This window comes from Lissotriton vulgaris, chromosome 10 (assembly GCF_964263255.1).
Source record: "Lissotriton vulgaris chromosome 10, aLisVul1.2, whole genome shotgun sequence".
NCBI lineage: Eukaryota > Metazoa > Chordata > Amphibia > Caudata > Salamandridae > Lissotriton > Lissotriton vulgaris.
The window spans coordinates 629692818-629718160 of NC_141698.1; the positions used below are offsets into that span (position 1 = coordinate 629692818).

Consider the following 25343-nt stretch of genomic DNA (forward strand, 5'->3'; position numbering starts at 1 on the left):
TAGCAACTGGATCTCCACATGATGTTTGGGTAAGGATCTGACATTAAGCAGCCCTCCCACCAAAATATCTTTCCTAACAAAGTCAGCCACTATGCCAGCCGTTTTCTCAAATCGTTACCCATCAGACCTGTTGTCCATTGACTTACCAATCTGTCTTAGTGCTTCGCTAGAGTAACAGATATTCCTGTAAGCAGTCTCCCCTTCCTCCAAACGGGTAGCATGGCTGGCTCTGCACGCGGCCCGGACGCAGACAGCCTTGCAATAGGCGCGCCCGCTGCGCGGTCACGCCAGCGTGCTGCTTAAGTAGGTTTAGGCTAAAAACCTAGAGTGCTGACCGACAAAAATGGCAGGTCCGCTCTAACAGGCAGGCACCGCAGGTCAGTCTAGAGGCTAAGCCTGCATAGCCATAGTCCCCTAATTTTGCAGGAGCTCTGCACAGCCTATGTTCCTAAGCGGGCACTGCGCTCTGCCGATCTACATCTACTGTGTACTCCACAAGTCCGCCGCTGTAGAGCTGGTGGCCATTCTTTTAAAGCTCAGGCACCTGCACTCTGGAATTCCATCCCCATGACTGTGCACAGCACCAGCGACTATTGGATATTTAGGAAGCTGATTAAAACCTGGCTTTTTACATCCATCTAGCTTCTCGCCTTCCTACCTTTCGCTCCGCTAGCGCTGGGACGCCCTATTGCTGGGGCAGCCATGGGCGGTATAAGTAAAATAAATAAATAAATAAACAAGAAGGGAACAGTGCAACAATACACTTAAAACAGACACAATGTTAAAAAGAATGATTTAAAATGTTCAAAGGAAGCGTTTCTCAATATTGTGCAAATTAGAAAACCGCAGTCACCCCCACCACACAGAACACCTAGGGGGAAATAGTTAACTCTATGTGAACAATTGTTACCAGAGGGTTCCCCCACTTACATGTTGACAACTGTAGATTTCTAAGTCCACTAGTTCAATTAATGCACTGATTGCTATATACTAGGCTGATATCACATGACGCTGGTTTAAACCTCTTGGCCCCCACCTTACAGAGTAGCTTTTGCAGGCTACCTACGAGATATACTCACTTGGGAGTTGGTTGTAAATTGTTGTGTCTTATAAAGCGCACTGCTACCCGGAGGCCTCGTAGCGCTATAGACCGCTGGGGAACCCGTCCTGGCTTTCCCTGTGAGATAGTCCCTCCTGGGGGTCTCCAAGGTGAAACCAGGCATCCCCGGCGTTTGTGTGGGGCCGTTGTGGAGATGAGGCAAGCTAATGCCCAGAGTTGCCGAGTGTGCTCCCTGGTCGGAGTAGGCACCGATGCGAGAATTATCAGTCCGCTGATCCTGATCCAAGACCCTGCCGCGTCGGGAATCGAACCCTGGTCCCGGGCCGTTCTCTGCACTCGGGTCTGCCGCCTCTAACCAGTGAGCCACACCTCTCCATCTTGTGATGTTTAGTTTGGACGGATGGCCGTTGCCACACTGCCCTTGGGTCGGGGAGTTCACAGTTAAAATGTCTTCTAATTTGATTTTCTCCCTTATTTTCTCTTTTATTTATTTTGCATTACTGTGAGGGTTGCGTGCTACATTATGGTGCAGAAAGACAGGGGGAGGGAAGTCAGGGGAGAACTGAGGCTGAAAAGTTCTGTTACAATGAGATATGGCTGATCACTGACAGGCGTTAATACTCATGTCCTGGAATGTGAGGGGACTGGGCTCAGCCACCAAAAGGCATATTGTACACACTTAGCTCTGTCGGCACGGAGTACAAATCCCTATGCTTCAAGAAACACATGGTAGGAGTGGAGATTGATGGGCTGAGACTGAAGTGGAGGGGTGAACTCTATGCCACCTCCTACTCAGCTTATGCTAGAGGAGCCCTGCTATGAATTAGAGCGGGAGTACCTTTCAAACACATTTGTACATTGGTGGACAGGGAATGCAGATATAGTTTTCGTGGAAGGAAGGCTAACTGGGAAAGAAATAGTATTAGGCTTTTTATATGCCCGAATCAAGACCAAGTTGCTTTTCTAAACTCCTTGTCCACACAACTGGCTACTCTTCCGATTGATAATTTGCTGATTGGAGGAAATTTCAAGTGTGCTGGATGTGTCGCTCGGTCGCTCCAGGCCCCCATTGGCAGGTACAGGAGTGGGCAAGTTGGCGGTTGGGCTAAGAGAGTGGCTAGACTACTGGAAACTAATAGATTTTTGGACGATGCACCCTGCTCAGGAACAAGTGTTTTCATATTTCTCACATATTCATATCCTACACACTCTGATAGATAGATTAGTATACTCCCAGGGAATTACCCAGTATGCCACACACTCAGAATATTTAGGACATACTCTGTCCGATCATACCCCTGTGCTTATGGGGTTAAGACTAATGGAGGAGCGCCCACCTACTCTGACATGACGGCTGGACCCCACCTCTCTGGAGGATGCACACTACTGTAATATGTTGGCAGAGGCGATTGCAGAATATTTCACTCAGAATCAGGGCACTGGAACCACTGGTCTCTTGGAGTGGGGGGCCTTTAAGGTGGTGATGTGATGCCACAGTATTAGTATGCAAGTTGGAGCCTTTAAATACCCATAACTGAGCAGGAAGTGAAAGTGGCATTTAAAGACATGGCTAGGAGTAAAACGCCAGGGCCGCCTCCCGACGGAATTCTATAGCACTTATGCGGGGACACATACCGCGCAGCTAGTGAAACTGTACGCAGAAGCGTGGGAGCGGGATGGGCTTCCTGAGTCCTCCAGGGATGTGTTAGTTATTCCGCTCCCCTAAACCAAGATGCAGGGAGCAAGGGTTACTGAGTTCCGCCCCCTTTCGATGCGCAACACTGATTTTAAGATCCTTAGTAAGGTCTTGGCACTCTGCCTGCTCCCACACATGCAGCTCCTCATACACGAAGACCAGAGCGGCTTTATCCCCACACATAACACCTCTCAGTCTCAGGCGACTGTATCATGTAATTCTTCACCCCGAGGCTTTGGGGAATTTAAATGCGATATTGATGTCGGTTGACCTAGAGAAGGGTTCCGACAAGGTCAGATGGGACTACCTCTTTGAAGTCATGCTGAAGATTGGTCTGGGGCATGACTGGATCAATTGGGTTAAGTTTTTGTACACTAACACAACAGCCCAGGTAAAAATGGGCAAAACTCTTACCCCAAAGTACGCGGTTTGCAGCGGTACGAGACGGAGTGCCCACTATCCCCACTACTTTTTGCCTTGGCTATTGAGCCCCTGGCGGCGTTGATTTGTCAGGAATATAAGGGTGCAGGCATAGTAGTGGACGGGCACGAGTATGTCATTTCCCTCTATGCAGACAATATACTCTTATACATGCAAGACGGGTCTAAGAATATTAAGCGTGCTATGTCATGCTTGGGAAATTTTGAAGCAATATCATGCTTACGAGTCAATAAATCAAAGACCCACATCTTCCCTATACTGTCAGGAGGGTTGAGGCCACTAGATTTCCCCTGGGACCTGATTTGGTCTCTCACCTCCTTCCGGTACTTGGGGATGCAAGTCTTTTAACAGTTGGAACACCTTTGGGAAGCTAACCTGGGGGAGACTCGCCACTCCTTAAAGGCCTGTAAGTCCTTTTGACAATCCCTTAAACTTCCAGTAATGACTAGGATAGCACTCACTAAAATTATCGTCCTCCCAAGGCTGCTCACCTACCAGTGTGAATACCTACCACATGGTTTAAACAATGAGACGCCTTAGTACGAGATTAAGTCTGGGATGGTGGTTGTAAAAGAGTCTCCCTGGACATATTTTGGCGGCCCCTGGGGGAGGGAGGATTGGGCGTTCCGGACTTTGAGTAATATTTCCTGGCCTCGCAGCTTCAATGGATCGGTGGGGCTGATAGATGGGCGCTGTGATTCGTTGGGCTTGCAGCGGAGCTAGAAACTTTATTAACTGGATTGCTTGCCCTACAGATGACTCTCCCAAACCCTGTGTGCTATTGCCAGTGGCACAAAAATGCTGGTGCAGATGTATCTCAAAACAACTAAAGCGAGACTATTCGCATCTGCACTGCCACTGGTGGGCCTACCTCATGGTGACCTGTGATATATATTTCACTGCAGCACAGATGAGGTCCTGGACCACTGTAGGTATTGTTACAGTGGGTGACTGCTACCACCAAGGCACCATGATGCCTACAGCTACTGGTCACATTGGGTCTCGCTGGACACCTAGCATCAAGGTTGTACAAATCTCTTACGGTTCAGTTGCGCCGTCCACTGCTGGACTTGCATACCAAGTGGGGAGAAATACTAGAAAGAGAGCTGACAGAACAAGAATGGAAGCAAATTCTAACCTCCACGCAGAAAATTTCGTGAAATACCAGGCTAAAATATGTACAATTTAATTATTTACACATGACGTACATGACACCGCATAGATACAGTTGGTGTATGTAGGTGTACCACGTGCATGCCCCAGATGTGACCAATTAGATGCTGACTTAATAGACATGATAGGGTATTGCACTGCCCTATGGCCCTACTGGGAAGGCATAGTAGAGAACCTGAAGACACCCCTCGGAAGGTCTCCTCCCTGTACCATAAAGGCATGTATTCTGGGATTGTTCCAGAGACCAACTGCACGTAAGGTTGGCACTAGGTTTATTGATCTGGCATTGTTACTGGCCAAAAGGCAAATAGCCATGAATTGGAAGGCAGCCAGGAGCCCCAGTGTGCAACTCTGGAGGGAAGATGTCACAAGATGGGCAAAATCTGAGTAATGGGCACTGTTCAGGAAAGAGGCTAGGGGAATACAGATTCACCCCATTGCAGATTTATGGACGGAAATATTGGTTACATGGGAACACCCAGAGATTGGACGAGAGGAGGACTCTACAGATAACAATGATAGCACAGGGGAGGAACAGGCTTAAGCACCCGGGGAGCGAGCTGAAAAGTTGACCTAGGAGAAACGGAGGATTCCTGGACATTTGGGGGGGGGGGGTGCCAAGCGTATGATCTAGAGCAGGAGCAGCTAGGCCAAATGACTCACTGTCCACATACAAATAGAGGTAATGTTTAGCCAGAACATATGATATGGCTAATTGCCCGTGGGCCCCCAACCCAAAGAGATTTGCCCTGACAAACCGAGCCACACAACACGATGCTGGGAATGTGAAGTCAACACCCTGATAGATAATTGCATATGTACGCAGCCCTCCCGGTCCCATTTGCTTTAATGTTACGTTTTTTTCTTACTCGTATTGTTCAAATTAACACATTGGCGAGTTTTCCTTTATGTAAATGGCAACATGGCATATATTGGGCCAACTCTCAAAACAAGATTGCAGACTTTGTATGTCACCCCTTCATAATTATAAAAGAGATACTCCCATGCAATGTATGTGATGATCTATTGCATATGATAACATTTTATGTTCCTGAATATAACAGCAAATATAAATGTAATAGGCATAAGATGGCAACACAATCATATGTTGGACTTCTCTGTAAAATTGAAACTGTCAACACATATATATAAAAAAATATTATTGCTTACTTACCTATTATTATTTATTGCCATCTTGCACAAGATTCTGTAAAGGTTTCCATTTTAGATGATTTTTATCATGTACTATCTTGTTTTTCAGATTGCTTGTCTGTACTAACAATACACAATGTGTTGTAGACAGTAAATCATGGTATTTGTTCGTTACCCTATATGATACATTTTCATGCCTCTTCGCCCATGTGTCCAAGCAAGTCACACTGATATTTTTGAATGCAACATAATGCTGCCTCTTTGTGACTGGTTGCTTTACTACCCCAAATGAATTAATCATTTGGAAATGTTACCTTTTCTTATCTATATTGAGGTTCCATTCACATCTAACAAACGTTACTCACAAGAGTGTTCCACAGTTATCATTGCTTATGAGATGACAATAATTGTTATAAAGGTGCTTCTAATATTGTTTGTCATAAAACAGTACCATGATCATATTCTGACTCCATACTGCCTCCTTCTATTCTCAATAAGCCTGTGGTCATATATTTATGGTCCTCCCGACTGAATGAGGCAGGCAGACAGGATACTCTGTTGCGTTTGTGCTGTAGTACCCTGTCCGCCAAACTCTAAATCAGTCCATAGTTTATTGAACTAACTATAATTTGTGTCTCCACCATGCACAGCTAATGATCTCACTTACTACATTACCCATTACATGTGAAACATCATTGATGACCTCTCAAATGACATCATTGATGACACCATTGACGTATACAGCATAGAGTTAATATGTGTACCCATCTGGGTAGATAGCATGGAAATAGCGTAAGCCCTCGAGGCAAGTGTGGTTGTACATGGTGAGATATATATATAGTGCTCTTCTTACAAATCGCTAATGTCTTGGGTGCAAAGAGGGCTCCATGTTAACCAAGAGAAAGGCTGAGCACACCTGGTGTGGGTTGCATAGCTATGTTTCTACGTAGGCTATGGCTTAAAACCAAAGCCTGTTGTAAAAAAGCTTATGTTGCAGTATATTATCCACCAGTTGATATTTGGGCATATCACAGTGTAAAGTAGTTGTAATAAAGTGCTATAAAGAAATTCTATGTAGCCAGGATACTGCTAAAGTGTGGATGTTTATTTCCAGAACTTAGTTGAAGATTGAGCGGGATTACAGATTGTTGAATAATGTAGAAATGTTGTGGTGTCCTTCTTAGTGGTGTTTATCTCTTAGTGGGGTTTTAAACTTGACTCTTATTAGTATGCCATTGTGCCCATTTCAGAAATGTGTGTAGTGTATTTTACCAAACCACAGAGGGTGGTCCATAGAGCCTGGCAGAAGGTGTCTTTCAGTGGCAGATCCATACCGGTCAACCTCTTGACTTAAAATTCCAGGTCATGTAAATTCGCTCAGACGGCAATTGTGTTAAGGTAAATGCATAGCAATATTTTTTTGGAGGGTGTCAATTAAAAAGTGTCTGCCTACATTAGAGTCTATGGTGGCACATTGTTTTTAGATGGGTGAATACCACTAAAAAGGAGGTAGCATCCATCAGATGTGGATGGCCTTACATTTGCTATGTATGTAGCATATGGTCAAACGATATATCCGTTAACACATGATTAGTGGTAGTAAATTGACCACAGGTGTAGCGTGTTGATTTACTTTGCCTACAAACACTTTAGGAAGCAGTCGCAGTGACTGCATGATGTCATCAGTGTTCGCATCAATTATGTCATTTAACATAGAGTGATGTAATATGTGGGGTCATAAGCACTACATGGGGATCGTAGGTTTTTCAGAGGTTTAAAAAAAAAAATGTTAGTCTTTATTTCATTTCAACACCTAACTACAAGTCATGTTAACCTTTGTTTCCTCAGTTATTTTCTTGGAAGTTTTGCAACATAAAGTAAGTTCTTATTACCAAATCTACATGTGGAGAAGTCACAATATTGTCACTTTAACCTTTACTTTTTTTCAGTGACTTTCTAATTTTGTTTGATCATATTCAGACTTGAAAATACACCCACCCAAATACCTCAGCCAGACTACAGCAAACACAGTCACAGCAGAGAGTTGGCTGCAGTGTCTAGCCACTGGCCAGGCCCTTCACTCAACCCCCACGGCGTCCTTCCAACCCCCGCTGCCCACAGCCTTTGCCGTGCATAACTGGGTTTGGCCTCCGGTCCTGTCCTCTGACCAAGCCCTACACCCAACACTGCCACAGCCGTCCAGCCTTTGGCAGTGTGGTACTGAGGCTGGCTCAAAAGATTAAAAAAAAAAAAAAATCTCTGAAGTTTTCTTATCTATTCAATATTTGAAATTCTATTTCCATCTTGGAGTTACTTGTCGTAACAAAACTTAAACCTTTTTGTAAAGCTTTATCCAAAATAGGTTTAACTGTTCAATTTATTTCTAGCTTTTCTATTTGGTCATTTGTTAGTGTCATGGCTATTAAACCTCATGTTAAGGCAGCTTAAATTTAGATTATGCGATTTAAGCTGGATATTACAGGCACCTCCGCTTCACTATAATCTAAGAGCCAGATGTAAGACTGTGTTTTGCGGTCTCAAACGGGAAATCGGTCAGTTTGCGACTGCTAAAATGGTTGTTGCATGTGCAAACCCTATTTTGCGAGTTGCTAAAAGAAGCTATTATGAAGGCGTGTGTGCCAAGGGCGTCCCTTCCTAATAGAAAGTCGCAGGGGAACGTATGATTGTTTTGAGACCGCTTAATCGCAGTTACCGCCAACTTCAAGTTGTTGGTAAGCCATTTACTCATGGAAAGTGGTCCCCTAGGGACCCCTTCCTCTTTGTGAATGTATGTGCAAATCTTTTTTAAGAGCAGGCAGCGGTCCCATGAAAATGTTTGTTTTTTCTTTTAAACACTGCATTTGAAAAAAAAAAAGTTGCCTTTTAAAAAAAGCAAACACAGACATGGTGGTCTGCTGTCCCCTGCAGGCCACCATCCCTGCGATATGTTAGATTCCTAAGGGGTCGCAAATTGCGACCTACCTCATTAATATGAATGAGGTAGATCTTTAGCCACCCCTGTAGAAATCGCAAACCGTTTTGAGACACTGTTGTACCTTCCATTTTGCGAGTCGCAAAACGTCGCCATTTGCGATTGCAAAATGGTATGGTCGTACCTCTGGCCCTAAATGTTGGGTTATGGCAGATGCAGGCCTTAATTTGAAACCTGCCATCCTGCTCATGATATAGTTTGAGACAGGCCGTTGGTAGCCTTTTCAAATGATGCTCCTATTATAGGACACCCTCTGATGTAGGCTACTGTGAAGCGATGGTGTGCAGCTCCTACCAGACTTCTGCTTAAGCCTAATCTCTCTTACCAACTGCCTCCCACACAGGTCTAGCCTCACCATTTCATGATGACCCCACACGTAATCTATGCTACTCTGGCTGGCCGGAGATTGTTCACTGAGGAAAAGAACACTCAACATTGCCACGAACAAACCCCTAGTAAAATGCAAACAGCACAACATCTGATGAGATAAACTAACCCAGTCTAATGCAAAATGAAGGTACAGACTAGCTGCAACCCAGATTCCATGTCCACTAACCTGCGCTCCGACAAAAATAACCTGCAGGTACGACTGTCAGACAGGGCAAAACAGAGTTCCATGTCTTGTGATCTACAGCATCTCCACAACGCCATGTAGTGGCCCATAATTGACACATTTTAGTGGCTCTGCTACTGTCTGCCAAAGATATGTGATTCTGCTACTATTTTACCTGTCCATTAAAGGATTCTGACATTCTCTAACTCTCTGACATGAAATGTAAGTGTGGAACAATGGAGATTACAACTTGTGTGGTAAATATTATTTATGGGGTAAATATCATATTCATTTATCCATTAACACCTTTTTCCAGAATATTTTAGACCTTTATCCACTGTTCTGATGACCCTTTTGTTAAATATAAGTATCCGTTTAGTGTATGTTCTACCTTTTACATTGTGTTTGGCCACTTTATTTGGCTTTATTCTGGTAATCTTAAATTGTCCTTTTCCAAATAGTGCTATTTTGGCACCAGGTTGTGCTCAACCGTTCTGAATAGCTAAATGCAATGAACTGTATTATCAAGGGGGCTAAAAGCATCGCTTTAGTCACGTGTTTTATGTTTTACCTGTTTGCAGGTGTTCAGGGAAGTATTACCCACCTAATCTTCCGGTTGCCAGCGTTGTCATTTGCTTCTACAATGAAGCCTTCTCTGCTTTGCTTCGGACAGTGCACAGTGTATTGGATCGCACACCGGCAAATCTTCTTCATGAAATCATATTAGTGGACGACAAGAGTGAGCTAGGTGAGTGAGACTTCTGCCCCAGGTGGAGGCCCAGCCCAAATTAACCTTCTTATTCACAGCAGCCCTTATGAATTTTGCACATAGCTGCTTGCAGTTTCCAAAATGTATCCAGTGTAGAATCCACACAGAAAATGGGTCAATTTCTTTGGTTTGACTATCCAAAATAAATAAATGAGTTTTGAAACTGGAATTTGGAAACTTATTAAGAAGCTTTAATCAAACTAGTAAATTAGTTCTGGTATAAACAACCTTGAACTTGAGAACGTTTGGATTTCCAGTTTTGAACATAGAAGTTCAACAACTGGACTGGCACAGGAAAAGTAACCTTGTGGATGCTTTCCACATGGACATGTTTTGGCAACTAATGTCCACAGATTCTCTAGTCCAGTTGGCTTTAGTTGACCATCCTGACCATATCTCTAAGAGTGCACTAGTTTGGAAAAGGACTGCCACGACTAGAAATGTGATGAACTGTTGACATGGAGTCGTCACCTTAGCCACATGTGAAGAGGTGTATATCTAGGTGCAGATTGCAAAACGCTGGTCAGCTCCTTATTGGTTACAAATTAGTGGATGTGTGAGAGGTGTGTCTGCAGTGCTTTTCTGAACTGCTAGAGCATGGGTACTCACAAACTTTCTCTAAGGGGCCAAATTTACAGTGTAGTTTGTGGCCGAGGGCCGCACCGGTGGGGGCGTGGTCAGTGAGAGAGGGGGCGGGGCTAGAGACAAAAAAAACTGTGACCATGAGGTTCAACACAGGCCCTGGCAGCGGATGTCTTTGTCCACTGAGCCACCAGACCGAGCATACACACTTATCTCTCTCTCTGTCTCCCTCCCTCTCTCTCTTTCTATTCCTCCCTCCCTCTCTCTATTACTCTACCTCCCTCTCACTCTCTCTCTCCGTCCCTCCCTCTCTCGCCTCCCTCACTCCCTCTGTCTCCCTCACTCTCTCTGTCTCCCTCACTCTCTCTGTCTCCCTCACTCTCTCTGTCTCCCTCACTCTCTCTGTCTCCCTCCCTCCCTCTCTATCTCCCTCCCTCCCTCTCTCTGTCTCCCTCCTTCTCTCTGTCTCCTTCCCTCTCTCTGTCTTCCTCCCTCTCTCTGTCTCCCTCCCTATCTCTGTCTCCCTCCCTCCCTCTGTCTTCCTCCCTCTCTCTTTCTCTACCTCCCCTCTCTGTCTCTTTCCCTCTCTTTCTCTCCATCCCTCTCTTTTTCTCCCTCCCTCTCTTTTTCTCTCCCTCTCTCTCTGTCTCCCTCACTCCCTCCCACTTCCTCCCTCCCTCCCTCCATCTCCCTCCCTCTCTCTGTCTCCCTCCTTCTCTCTGTATCCCTCCCTCTCTTGGTCTCCCACCCTTTCTTTGTCTCCCTCCCTCTCTTCGTCTCCCTTTCTCTCCCTTTCTCTAACTGTCTCCCTCCCTTTCTCTAACTGTCTCCCTCCCTATCTCTCCCTGTCTTCCTCTCTCTCTCCCTCTCACCCTCTTTCTCCCTCCCTCCCTCCCTTTGTCTCCCTCCCTCCTTATGCCTCTGCCTCCCTCCCCTCCCCTGTCTCTCCCTCTCTCTCCCTCCCCGACTCTCTTTCCCTCCCTCGCCTTCCCCTGACTCACCCTCTCTCCCTCACCTGACTCTCTCTCTCTCCCTCCCTCTCCCTCCCCTGACTCTCTTCCTCCCTCCCCTCACACTCCTTCCCTCCCCTTACACTCCCTCCCTCTGTCTCTCCCTCCCTCGCCCTTCCCTCACACTCCCTCCCTCTGTCTCTCCCTCCCTCGCCCTCCCCTCACTCTCCCTCACTCTGTCTCTCCCTCCCTCGCCCTCCCCTGACTCTCACTCTCCCGCTCCCTCACCCTGCCCTGGCTCTCCCTCCCTCCCTCCCTCCCTCTCCCCTGACTCTCCCTCTCTCTCCCTCCCCTGACTATCCCTCTCTCTACCTCCCTCCCCTCACTCTCCCTCCCTCCCCTCACACTCCCTCCCTCTGTCTCTCCCTCTCCCTCCCTCGCCCTCCCCTCACTCTCCCTCCCTCTGTCTCTCCCTCACTCGCCCTCCCCTCACTCTCCCTCCCTCTGTCTCTCCCTCCCTCGCCCTCCCCCGACTCTCACTCTCCCTCTCCCTCACCCTGCCCTGGCTCTCCCTCCCACCCTCCCTCTCCCCTGACTCTCCCTCTCTCTCCCTCCCCCTCTCTCTACCTCCCTCCCCTCTCTCTACCTCCCTCCCCTCACTCTCCCTCCCTCCCCTCACTCTCCCTCCCTCCCCTCACACTCCCTCCCTCTGTCTCTCCCTCTCCCTCCCTCGCCCTCCCCTCACTCTCCCTCCCTCTGTCTCTCCCTCCCTCGCCCTCCCCTCACTCTCCCTCCCTCTGTCTCTCCCTCCCTCGCCCTCCTCTGACTCTCACTCTCCCTCTCCCTCACCCTGCCCTGGCTCTCCCTCCCTCCCTCCCTCTCCCCTGACTCTCCCCCTCTCTCCCTCCCCTGACTCTCCCTCTCTCTACCTCCCTCCCCTCACTCTCCCTCCCTCCCTCCCCTCACACTCCCTCCCTCTGTCTCTCCCTCCCTCGCCCTCCCCTGACTCTCACTCTCCCTCTCCCTCACCCTGCCCTGGCTCTCCCTCCCTCCCTCCCTCCCTCTCCCCTGACTCTCCCTCTCTCTCCCTCCCCTGACTCTCCCTCTCTCTACCTCCCTCACCCCCTGGCTCTCCCTCTGTCTCCCTTCCCTGACTCTCCCTCTCTCGCCCTCACTCGCCCTTCCTCAACCTCCCCTGTCTCTCCCTCCCTCTGTCTCTCCCTCCCTCTGTCTCACCCTCCCCTGACTCTCCCCCTCCCTCTCTCACTCCCTCCCTCACCCTCCCTCGCCCTCCCCTGACTCTCTCACTCCCTCAACCTCCCCTGACTCTCCCTCCCTCTGTCTCTCCCTCCCTCGCCCTCTCTCTCCATCTCTGTCTCCCTATCTCTGTCTAGGCAAGGTGTATTAATTCTATTAGAAATATCACGAAAAGCAAGAGCTATTTGCTGCACACATCGAACCACCTTCCCCAGCCTTCCCAAAATCTGGAGCACATTATTAGTGACTCCCTAATGTAGAGGGTGCACGAGAGCTGTCTGGACCACTGCAGCAGAGATCAGGTGTAATCCGGAGGGCAGAGATTCCAAATAAGGCTTGGCTGATACAGACTTTCATCCCTTCAGTGTCGATAAAACAAATGCTACTCGAGGCTGCGCAGAGTGATCTCCAAGTGGCTCGGTTCAATCAATCACGGGGTTTGTCCTGATCACTGTAATTGTCCAACAATCCCCCCCTCCCCCCTCCTCTGTGGCAGCCCGGGAAGAGTCAGCTTGCCTGGCGCGCACACAGCCGGAGCACTACACAGGTCTTTAAAAGACCATTAAATCGTTAATGAGGCTTTGTTCTGTTTCACCTCTTCTGAGGCCCCTGCAGCTCCACTCTATGGCTGGAATTTCCCAGCCCGCAGAGCCTCTCCGAGTCAGGCTGCATCAACCGCCGGTGTTTACTAAAACTCTTGATTTTTTTTTTTTTAATTGGTACATGTCTGCAAGGTCCGGCGGGCCGCCAAGGAAGGCTTGCCGGGCCGCCACCGGCCCGCGGGCCGTACTATGAGTACCCCTGTGCTAGAGTGATGAGGCAAGTAAGAAGGATGTTGTTTCGGATTTTGGCTGCCAAGCTGGAGAATGCTTATCTCCAGGTTTTTCTTACACATCTTTCAAACATTTACATCGAATGTGGGGATCCGCATTTTAGACTGTGTATGGATTTGTGCTGAAAGTTTTTAGAATATTCCCAGATTGCCCACAAAACCTCCCTTTGGTTAAAGGGCTGTCATAATTGAACCGAGTTTGGCATATTGCACCTCTTTCAGGTTTCAAGTCCGCTCTGTAAATATTCTTAGAAAACATACCTAGTGTACTCAATCATTGCAATCAACTCTGGGTCCTACATATAGGTGTTTTCATTACCCACTCAGGTCCTCACTATGAGAGGCCTCATAATTCTTACGGGCCAGTACAACACCACTTCAGAATTATGAGGTAAGCAGAAACACTGTGGATCTCTTTACTTTTACCTGGAGCTGTTGGCTACTGGAAGCAGCTGTCATTTCTGGGTAAAAGTCTGGGGCAAAATGGGGAATTACCAAGGGAATTTAAATTACAATGATCCCGGTAAGGCCCATTTGTTTATGGGATGTTAACTGTTATACTCTGAATTCTTGATATTTTCTCATCAACCCCTGCCACCTTGTGATCGAGACCTCTTTGTTAATTCTGCTGGTGTGGAATTGACCTCCCCCGCCCCCCTCCCCCCTTGAGCCCAAGGCACTCGTAATGAGACCTCCAGTGGTACTCGTTGTGTCTATCTCTAAAGAATGATAGTGAGCGGATGCACAGATTCAAACCAGTGTCCTTTGCCTGTGCTTGTGTTTCTGATCTCTACAATTGAACCATCAAGGCTGGTACATTTCCGGGTTTAAGTGAACATTAGTTATCAGTTAACCAATATTCAGAGATAAATAGCTGAGACTATTTACATCCATGTAGAACAGTGCTCTCTAGTTGTTTTGAGGTTTTCTGTGTGGTGTGCGTTTGCAATTTGTTTCCCTCATTTTCCAAACATAGCTCCTTTGAGCGAATGCCTTTAGCTTGTAGTACAATGAAATGGCCTGTGGCAAATATCTTGCAGTGCAAAGGTTGTGTGAGATGCCACCTTCTGCATAAGGTGCCCTAGAGTCTCGTTTGTTTTCTTTTTTTTAATTCATCTTGTCTGATACTCTCATCACTTTCCTGCTTTGTCGATGGATCTTTTCCATAAACACAAGTTTTGTGACTTTTGCTGCACCTGCATCGTATCATTTGCCATGGTGACCGAGCGAGTGGATCACACGGATTCCCCGGAGGTCCCCATGGCGTTTGTTTGGTTGGAAAACAGAATGTCACTAGACTGCTTCCAACTAGGGGTGGGTGAAGAATTCTGCTCCGCCGGCGGAGTCCGCAGAGTTTTGCCCACTCCGAGCGGAGTCACAAAAAACTCCGCAAAGTGACACGGAGCAGAGTTTTTTTTCTCGAGTGGCTCACCAACGGTTAGTTGGTGAACGCTTGTGAGAAAAAATAATGCGCTAGACCTCCTCCTGACGAGACATTTCATTAGCGGGCGGTCGCGGGAGGTCACGATCGCTCACATTGAGAAATCAGCCAAGCGCATTGAGGAAGCTGCCGCTCGAGAAGATTGCTTACTCAAGTGCCAGAAAGCAACAGCGCCCTCTGGCTCGACATGAAGTGCCATTTGCGCTGATTTTACAGTGCAAGACACACTCCTGGGGCAAAAAATCAGTGTGAGCAGCACGACTTAACAGACTTCACTGCATAGGGACTTCTAGAATGTGAATGCTTAGTTGATTGCCACAGTGACCAGTGTCTGTGAGGTCACCATTCTCCAGGGAGGGTGCAATCCGTAATCTTGGCCAGGCAAGGGAGCTACACGTATGCAACTTGTATCTCAATGAAGAAGACTGTCTTATGTTCTTGTTTCTAGGCAGCAATTTAGAAGAGGCTATGATGTAGCGTGTACTAGAATGTATTGCATGTCATCATAGAATGTGTGTATTCAAGTTGGCAGTCAGTTACGACTTCCATGCAGGAGCTTAAGGACATGCTCATCCTTTGCTCCAAAACTACAATAAAGGAATTACTTCTAAATCCTGTTTCAGTGTTCCTTCCAACACTGGCGACGAGGATGGGATAGCAAGAATTTGTCAGATGTGGAACAAGCACCACAATCACGTACAATTCTTTCAACCTGAGAATCCATCCTAGGCCACCAGAGCAGCCTTTTAATAACTGATTTGGTACTAACAATACCTGAATGGCCTTAGTGGCATAACTCAATAATCCAGTTGCGCAAACTTTCAGGTGGAACCACCCTTTCACCTCTTAATAAAGTGCCATTCTCCACAGGCAATTCAAATCTGACCTCCCAAAAAGGTTTGATAGAGGGACCCTATAATTATTTTTTAGGCCAGTCATGTAAAACATGTGAAATTACCATTTGGAGAATTCGGTCTTTGGTGTACTCAGCAGTCCACTCATCCTTACCAATAGCAGAGAACCCTTAATCATGGATAAGGGCCTCTTGTAAATCATTTCACTTCCATCCTCACACTTTTCTAGCATCACAGGCTTCCCGGAAAGAAAATCTGCCACAACATTGATCTTGCCCTGCATATAAATAATCTTGTAAACAAAATTTTGCATGTGCATAGAAATTCTTGCAAGTCTTGCAGAAGCAGTCCTAACACCTTCTGTAGTTAGAATCTTAACTAAAGGCTTATGGTCGCAGCAGTTTACAAGCCTTCCCCAAATGAAAGACTTGAAATGTTCTAAAGCCCATGCACAAGATAATGCCTCCCTTTCAATGTTTAGGTATTTCTCTTCACTAGAAGAAAGAGACCTAGAAGCATAAGCAATTATATTTTCCTTTCCTTGACTGTCCATCTGCGATAATACGGCGCCTAACCCTTTGTTGCTGGCGTCAGTAGTGATGACACTGTCTAAAGCAGGATCAAAACTGCGAAGTGCTGTAGCATTGGCAGTAGCCAATTCAATGGCTTTGAAATGACTGTCACACCTCAAGGACCAACCGAACGTGCAATTCTTTTTGAGTAATTGGCAAATGTTTAATTTATTTTTTGCGAAATTAGGAACATATTTTGAACAGAATTCAGCCATCCCTAAGAATGATCTAACATCCTCCTTGCAAGTGGATACAGGGACTTCAGTGATGGCAGACACCAGAGTAGATTTAGGTTTAACACCTGACTCATCAACATGATCCAGGTACGTAAAGCTTCTCTGTGCAAACTTGCATTTAGAATGTTCCACTGTAAGCCCTTTGTTCTCCAAAATGCTTAAAACTCTCCTTAGTCTTGATGTATGTTCCTTCTCATCAGCACCAAAAACAAGAATGTCATCTTGGAAGAAGGTGACACCATATTCCTTACTGAAAAGTTGAAACATTAACCGCTGAAAAACCGCTGCTGCCGAAGCTAACCCAAATGGCATATGATTAAATTGAAAACATCCAAATGGAGTGATAAAGGAGGTGAATTTCATCGACTCCGGTGGCAAGGAGATCTGATGATAAGCGGACGAAAGGTCCACAGTGGAGAACCATTTTGCTTTATTCAAACATGTCACCATTTCATTGATTTTTGGCAATGGAAACCTATCAACCACAATGTTGTTATTTAAAAGTCTTAAGTCCACACACAGCCTGAACTTATCATTGCTCGCCCACAAATGTGTGAAGGGTTGTTACCTAACCCGCAGACACCACCACCTCATCAGATTTGCAAAAAATACCACCTTCAAAGACCGCCTAGACAACAACGCACACAACAGCAAAAAGCTATTCAACATCGTGAAGGAACTCTCCAACCCCAGCTCCAACACCAACGACATCCCACCTTCACAACACCTGTGCGACATGCTGGCCACCTTCTTCCATCGCAAGATCGCAGACATCCACAACAGCTTTGACGCCATCACCACCCCGGCAACCGCTGAGATCCCCGCTCCCACGACCACCACCCGCACCAACCACCTGCTTTCCTGGACCAACATCAACAATGACGACACCATCAAGATCATGAACACCGTCCACTCCGGTTCCCCGGAAGACCCCTGCCCACACCACATCTTCAACAAAGCCAGCAGCACCATTGCACCCCATCTCCGGAAAACCATCAACATCTCCTTCAAGATAGCGACCTTCCCGGAGAGCTGGAAGCACGCAGAAATCAACGCCCTACTCATGAAACCCAAGGCGGACCCCAAGGACCTCAAGAACTTCCGACCCATCTCCCTGCTCCCGTCCCGTTCCCGGCGAAGGTCATCGAAAAGGGCGTTAACAAACAGCTGACCAGCTTCCTCGAGAAGAACAGCATCCTGGACCCGTCCCAGTCCGGGTTCCGCAGCAACCACAGCACCGAAACTGCCCTCATCGCTGCCACCGATGACATCAGGACCCCGCTGGACAACGGAGAAACTGCGGCCCTCATCCTCCTGGACCCGTCAGCCGCCTTCGATGCGGTCTGCCACCGCACACTACGAACACGCCTCTACAACGTCGGAATCCAAGAGAATGCCCTGGACTGGACCACCTCCTTCCTCTCAGTCAGAACACAGAGCATCCGCCTCCCCTTACGCTCCGAAGCTACCAGGATCATCTGCGGCGTACCCCAAGGCTCATCCCAGCGTTGTTCAACGTCTACATGGCACCGCTCGCCCACGTCGCACGACGGCATGACCACAACATCATCTCCTACGCCGACGACACCCAGCTGATCCTCTCCCTCACCAAATATCCCCTCACCGCCAAAACCAACCTCCACGAAGGAGTGAAGGTCGTCGCCGACTGGATGAGAAACAGCCGACTGAAGCTGAACTCTGACAAGACGGATGTCTTCATCCTCGGATCCACCCCCTCGGCCTGGGACGACTCCTGGTGGCCGACTGCACTAGGAGCACCTCCCACACCCACCGACCACGCACGCAACCTAGGGGTCATCCTAGATTTCACTCTCTCCATGGCGAAGCAGGTCAACACTGTCTCCTCCTCCTGCTTCAACACCCTCCGCATGCTTCGCAGGACCTTCAAGTGGATCCCCACCGAAACAAGAAGGATGGTCACCCAGGCCCTCGTCTGCAGTAGACTGGACTACGGTAACGCACTCTACGCAGGAGCCCCGACCGAACTCCTGAAATGGCTCCAACGCACCCAGAACACCTCCGCACACCTGATCCTCGACCTCCCTCGCCGCTGCCACATCACCCCCCACCTGAGAGACCTGCACTGGCTCCCTATCAACAAGGGGATAACCTTCAAACTCCTCACCCACGCACACAAGGCACTCCACAGCACCGGACCAGCTTACCTCAACAGCCGACTCAGCCTCTACACACCCACCTGCCAGCTCCGCTCCGCTCCGCAGACCGCGCCCTCGCCACCATCCCCCGCATCTGAAGAGTGACCGCCGGTGGCAGATCATTCTCCCACCTCGCCACCAAAACATGGAACACCCTCCCCATCCGCCTGTGGCAGACCGAAGACCTTCTAACCTTCACGAGACTTCTCAAGACCTGGCTCTTCGAACAAACAGTAGCCGCTCCCCCCAGCGCCTTGAGACCCTCACGGGTATGTAGCGCGCTATATAAATGCTATGATTGATTGATTGAAGAAACCTTGGGAGACTATTGCACTGGACATAATGGGTCCTATTGGGGAGTCTCGTGAATATTTACTTGTTCTTATTGATTTGTTCTCTAGATGGCCTGTAGTCTAAATTATTAACATTGCTGACACTAATTCTGTTTTGAAATTTTTAGATGAAGTTTTTGTCTCCGAAGGTATTACTTCAACCATTCGAAGTGACAATGGCGTTCAATTTTTGTCTTTTAAGGCCAAGGCATATTTTAAGAAGTTCGGCATTAACCACAAAACAACTTCTCTTTATAATCCCAGTGGCAACAAAATGGTGGAGAGGTTTAACCGAGGCCTTAAGGGAGCCATTCAATTGGCAATAAAGAGCAACCAGGATTGGACCACACAGATTGGCAAAAGTGTTTGGGCTTACCGGGTCACGTGCAATAATGCCTCTGGTTTACCTCCTTTTGCTTTAAAGAGAGGTAGAAAACCTCGATCCAAGTTTACCCCAGGTTCGTTATTTCCTTCTGGCATGGAGTTTTGGCCATAAATGAAATGCGAAATCGGATGGAGACTATGCACAATAAAAGTAAGGAGTACTGTGACGCTAGAAATCAACATAGGTGACTGGGTGCAAATTAAGAAACCTGGTTGGGCCCCTAAGGGTGAAAGCCAATATTTTGAACCTGAAGAAGTTGTTGACGTTTTACCTTATGCAGTGAGAGTGAAAAGTGGCAAAGTGTGGAATTTAAATAAAGTTGCTAAAAGCAAGACTTCTGTTTGTGGTCAACAAGTTGTTTGTGATTGGATGTTGGATGACTGTGAACAATTCTTGCGCCCCATCTGATACTGATGAGAATACTTTGGAGTCAGGTCCGACTACTCCTTCTGTGCCAACCAAGGAAAAATGTTTTTGAGCCCCAAAAGCCTTCCAGTTCTAGTTCCATTTTGGATGATGAGTTTAATTCTCATCATTCTGTAAGGAAAAGGATGGCTCCGCTGTGGTTAAAAGATTATATCGTTAGTAATAAGTAATGTCATTTTTTTCTTTTCTTTTGTTGTTTTTAATTTTCTTTAGGCCATTTTCCTTCTTCTTTTGGAAGACAGGGGGATGTGTTATGTTCTTGTTTCTAAGCAGCAATGTAGAACAGGCTATGATGTTTTGTGTACTAGAATGTATTGCATGTCATCATAAAATGTATGTATTCAAGTTGGCAGTCAGTTACGACTTCCATACAGGAGCTTAAGGACATGCTCATCCTTTGTTCCTCAACTACAAGAAAAGGAATTACTTATAAATCTTGTTTGTGTTCCTTACAACAGACTGTTTTACCAACTTTATATGGAGTGGCGACTTTACTTCAGTAGTTTCACCAACAAAGCGAATCAGATAGGTGGGTTGGGGAGTGTGCTTCCTGTGTGCTATGATCATCAGCATACCTAACAATCGCCCCTTCAACACCCCCACCCTCCATGCTGATTCAGTGTCCCTTGGTGGTTTGTGTCTGCTGCAACATCGCCTGTGCTTGTCCCAGTGACCGTTACTGGTATGTGAGAAACTTGCTTTCAGCACATTTTCTTCCCCTCCAGCACACCACATCCCTTTCTCATTTATGTAGGCTTCTCAGAAATTCTTCCTACATAATTATTCACCCATATGACAGTGGGTGCGCATCTGCTCTTTCCACAGAATCTTCCCCCAGTTCGCTTTTTGTGCTGCTTGCATTTTTAATTTCCTGTGAGTCTGTTGCGAGGTGTGCGTCCTCCTCGAAAGGTGGTCAGCAGCTTTGCTGAGTACAATATCCCCATAAATATATATATGCATTGAATAGACTGGCAGACAGTAATAATTAGGCTTAGGAACGCTTGCAGCAGAAAGAAACCCCCAAGGCAGTAGTTCAAAAACAATGCAGGCACATATCTTGGGGGTGTCAGAACTCGCTTTTTGTGAGAACCATTTATGCGATTTGAAAAATAAAAGGCACCGACTTTCTAAAAAGTCTGGCAATGGCAATTTTACAAAACCTCATGATTTAACCTCAGGATTTGCACACTCACTGTGATTTTTAAATATTTGGAAAATGTGAAAAAGAATCAAACATATTTTATTCAAGCAATAACAAGGAAAACGAACAGTCCAAAAATATAGTTTTTGCACTTGTGTTCAGAATTAATGTGTTGTGTAAAGTGTTTTTTATTAGATTTCGTGTTAAAAGATTAATAGTGCGCTGTAATCAGTGTGTTATATGTTTTGTCAGTTCAACTTCCACAAAACAAGGAGTCCATATTCTTTTGCTCTATCGTACTTTGTGGCGCGACAGGTCAAAACTCGTTTTTTTTTTCTTTTTTTTTTAAATGGCTGATATATTTGGTTTGTCATCTTTCGAACTGGTGTTGTGTTACTAGGACTAGGCACATTGAAATTATATTGATGCTGGCAAGATTTGAGGAATTTCATATTTCGCCTATGTGAAATGCCAGAAATGATGTCTTGTTAAGCTGCAGTTTGAAGCAAAATAATAGTGAAGGAACAACGCGAATAATCAAGAGTGCGAGCTGATGTTCATCACAGTTGTGTTTTTTGCACTATTTTGTTAATGCAAAATGCACCTTCAATTCAAAAATTGTCACAAAGACACATTTTTCACCATGCCGGTGTCTCCTGCTCCTTGTACATGTCCCACTGTGCATCACCTCAAATCTTGATGAGGGGGGTTCTGTCAATTCACCCTAGACAAATCCTCAGTGCTGATGGAACTGCTCACTTCCTCCCAGGGGTAAGACTTGAGGCAGGTTCTCTCCATCCAGTGAGGAAAACTGGGGCTGGAATACCCATGGAGCAGCATGGGGTGAAAAGAAGGTAAGGTTGGAACCCCTTAACAGAAGGAACCGGCGAAGGCTCATTCCCAGCTTCGAGCTGTCCCTTTCCGATCCCTGCCTTAGCTCTCTAGCTGATCATGCTAGGATGCCTCAACCATTGCGGAGAGGAGGAAGTGAATTGACTCCCACCTCCAACCGCTAACCTCACAAGCAGGCTAAGCCAATGCAGAGACAGTGCATGTACCTGTGAAGCCTTTGCCTGTGAGAAGACAATGGCATTCTGCCTCCTCAGCACTGGGGAGGACTCCTGTCCTCGCTTTTGAAAGGAAGCAGGAGTTTTGCAGGTATGCCCCCCAATATTTTACCCCATTTTGACTGCTATGTGCTGGTGTAATGACTCTGAAATGCCCAGAGTTCTGCTAAACAGAACTCAGTGCACGTGCTCTGACCCTTAAAATGGTGCATGATTAATTGGTCTGTCCTCAATTGACATAGCCTAACTTACTTGTAAATCCCTAGTATATGGTACCAGGGTTACCCCGGGCCTCCCAAACCTCCACCACTCACCCAGACCTCAGTGCCAGTGCCAGTGTTCTCATCCCTTACAAAGTGTATGTCATATTGGCTATCCCCAATTGTCAAGTACTGACTTCCTTATAAGTCCCTAGTATATAGTACCCAGGGTACGAAGGGCATGTAAGGCAGAGTGTCCACCCAAGGCTGCAGCACTGATTGTGCCACCCTGTGTGCCACAAGGTACAAAATGATTCCCAGCCTGCCACTGCAGACTGGAAGGGAAGCGGTCACACTGCTAGTTCGACTTTGCCATTCAAGCCAATGGCAAAGCCAACACTTTCCTTAGCAATATATGTAAGTCTCCCCTAAGGAAGGCCTAGCGAGCCCTAAGGCAGGGAGCTGTATAATATTAAGAGGGACATGTATGTTTATATGTTACCTGTAGCACAACCCTAAAATTGTCTTTTTGTTTTGGAAAAGTTAGTAGCCTCGTTGGCTAAATCACGGTTGCAGGCTGGCACCACAACATGGCTAACTTCTAAATGGGACTACCTAACTGGGTACAGTAAGGTATCAAATTTATCGTGGCATTAAACCCGACCAGATGCCCATGCCAAATTTAATGTCACTATTAAAGTAATGCGCCTTTTAGAAAGTTGCCACTCTGCGCCTCAGTGTTCCAGTAGCCCTTCACACTGGCTACAACCCACAGACTGTGACCTGCCCACCTGGGAAATTGTGAGAACGAATCCCAGGCTTAGGATCAAACACAGCCTGCAACAGGGTGAGGAGTTATATCCCCTTTGCAGGAAAACACTTGGATTGTAAGCCTAACGGGTGATCTTCAAAGGGGAAGCCGCTTTTGATGGGCAAACGGTGATAAACCTCCTGAGGGTCTTCCTTTTGTTCCTGTGGACTAGCTGGAGACCGAGCCAGAGAGGATAAACCTGTCCCCAAACAGGTTTTCTTGCGGGCATGTAGCCCAAAGATATCCACACCTCTAGGGTGAGATAGCAAGCTCCTAACAGGAATGGTGCAGACATCTTGGGAGTGGGCAGAATGTGCATTCAGAGATTGCTAGGTACCACACATCGCCAGAAGGACATCATCAGAAGTGAGGGGCCTGGTAGCCCATTGATTTTGACCTCGCAGCCCCTGGAGCATCTTCCTAGGATAAATATGGCACCATGAACCTCCGATCACACTGGATTTGGAAAGAGGACCGAAGAAAGACTGCCCTGCTGCCCTTTGAACTGTGCAAGGAGAGGCTGCACTGTCTGCTGGACTGCACATGCTGCACTCTGGGCTAGTAAAGTTCGGGCAATGCCTGCGACTCCCAGCTCGGGGAAACGCTGATCCCCAGACCAAAGATGTGACTCGAAGGATCAGTCTGCTGATCCCCTGGAACCAGCTCCAGGGACAAAAGAGCTGAAGAAGCCCAAACCAGCAAGTTGCTGGCCACCGCAAGAGATTCGCCACTAGCTGCCACGAGTGCCCCAAGATACCAATCCTTGATGGCCAAAAGTTGCACATGGGCCAGCCGGACCCAAGAGGGCTGTCAAAGTCTGAATTGGTTGCCCAAGAGGGGCACTACCCTCATCCAAAGGATTTAGCCCCAGTTGACGGGTTAGAAGACCGGTAGCCGCAGCTGGCCATCTACTGCCTCGAAGAGGACGTTGCGGGACCCCGACCTCTGTGGCCAAACTCCCTCCACATCACCCGTGAACTGAGGAATCACTACAGAGGCACCCCCGCTGACCACAACGCAACCAGAGAATCTTTTCATCCTGCATCCCAGGCATCCGGATATCTCTATTTTCATCTATGGCGGTCATGCTGTAAAGGCTGGAACTGGACCGAAAAACGCTCTGGTGGCCACGTAACTGTCCAAATCTATCCCACTGTCCCCCCCAGACCTCTATCTTTTCGAATTCGGTCACCCAAGCTCGGCTGAAGTAGCCAAACTAACTTTTACAAACTTTGAAACGTTTCCAAACTTTTTGTTGACCAGTGCTTGTTTGCGGTGGATACTAAAAGTGATAAAAACCTTTAAAAATCTGTACCTCCAGAACCCTCCGTTAGATTTTACTCATCCAAAAAGACTCTAAAAATTCATAGATATATAATCTATTTTTATAAATTGGTGTCATGTCTCTTTCGTGTTATGTGGTTTTCTTGTTTCGTCGTTTTGTATTGTTAAATGCTTTACACTAAGTTCCTTTGTTCAAGTCTTGCTGCTCCTGAGCCATAGCAACCCAGGGTTGAGCGGTTGTTCAAACAAGCCGGACTGGACCCACGTTTTTGCAAGTGAATTCCACATCCAGGTCCCACAGCCATACCATATAATAGACCCAAATCCTCACAAATATTGTCAGAGCAAATTAATGCATGCCATGTAATAAATAACTGTACAATATCCATGCTTTCAATTTCTGCTTAGAGCAGTGAAAAACACAAATCTGACAAAAATGAATAGGCGAAGCATTCCTGACCTTTGCTTCAGCCACACTAAACACTGTGGCACTAAGAGTAGAACATTTCCACCAGGAACTAAGTAATTTAGGATCCTTGACATATCTGAAAGTTCTGTTTTGATCTTGAATTTGGAAGAAATGTTCCAAGTAAACCTTTGCAGTGATTTCCCGATTATTACCACGTCTCTAAACGTAATCTAATACTTGACTAGAAGTCAGCCCAGGCAGGGCGTTGTGGTGTTTGGATAGAGTTTCAAATGAGTTTATCTAATTGGATTGTGGAATATTAAGATACATTGCAGAACAGTAGAGTAGCTTAGATGAGACCGCAACTTGAATTAAATAGAATGACTGCACAAGAAGGAGTCCACTCAACTATGGTGCAGACTTGTGGTTGCACACTAGAGCAGGGTTCTCCAATGTTGGTCCTGCAGGGCCAGATCCATGCCAGATTTTTAGCATGTCCACAGTTAGATAAATGTAATTATCTTGAAAATCTGACAAGGATCTGGCCCTCC

At 46.8% G+C, this 25343-nt stretch overlaps 1 protein-coding gene across 1 annotated transcript in view; it reads left to right on the top strand.

The window, feature by feature from the left end:
• Positions 1 to 25343, top strand: part of GALNT11 (polypeptide N-acetylgalactosaminyltransferase 11) — a 305478-nt gene that overhangs the window by 159120 nt on the left and 121015 nt on the right. The window contains exon 4 of the mRNA XM_086941470.1: positions 9649 to 9815. Within this exon, the coding sequence (XP_086797596.1) occupies positions 9649 to 9815 (167 nt within the window). The remainder of the gene's footprint in view (positions 1 to 9648; positions 9816 to 25343) is intronic.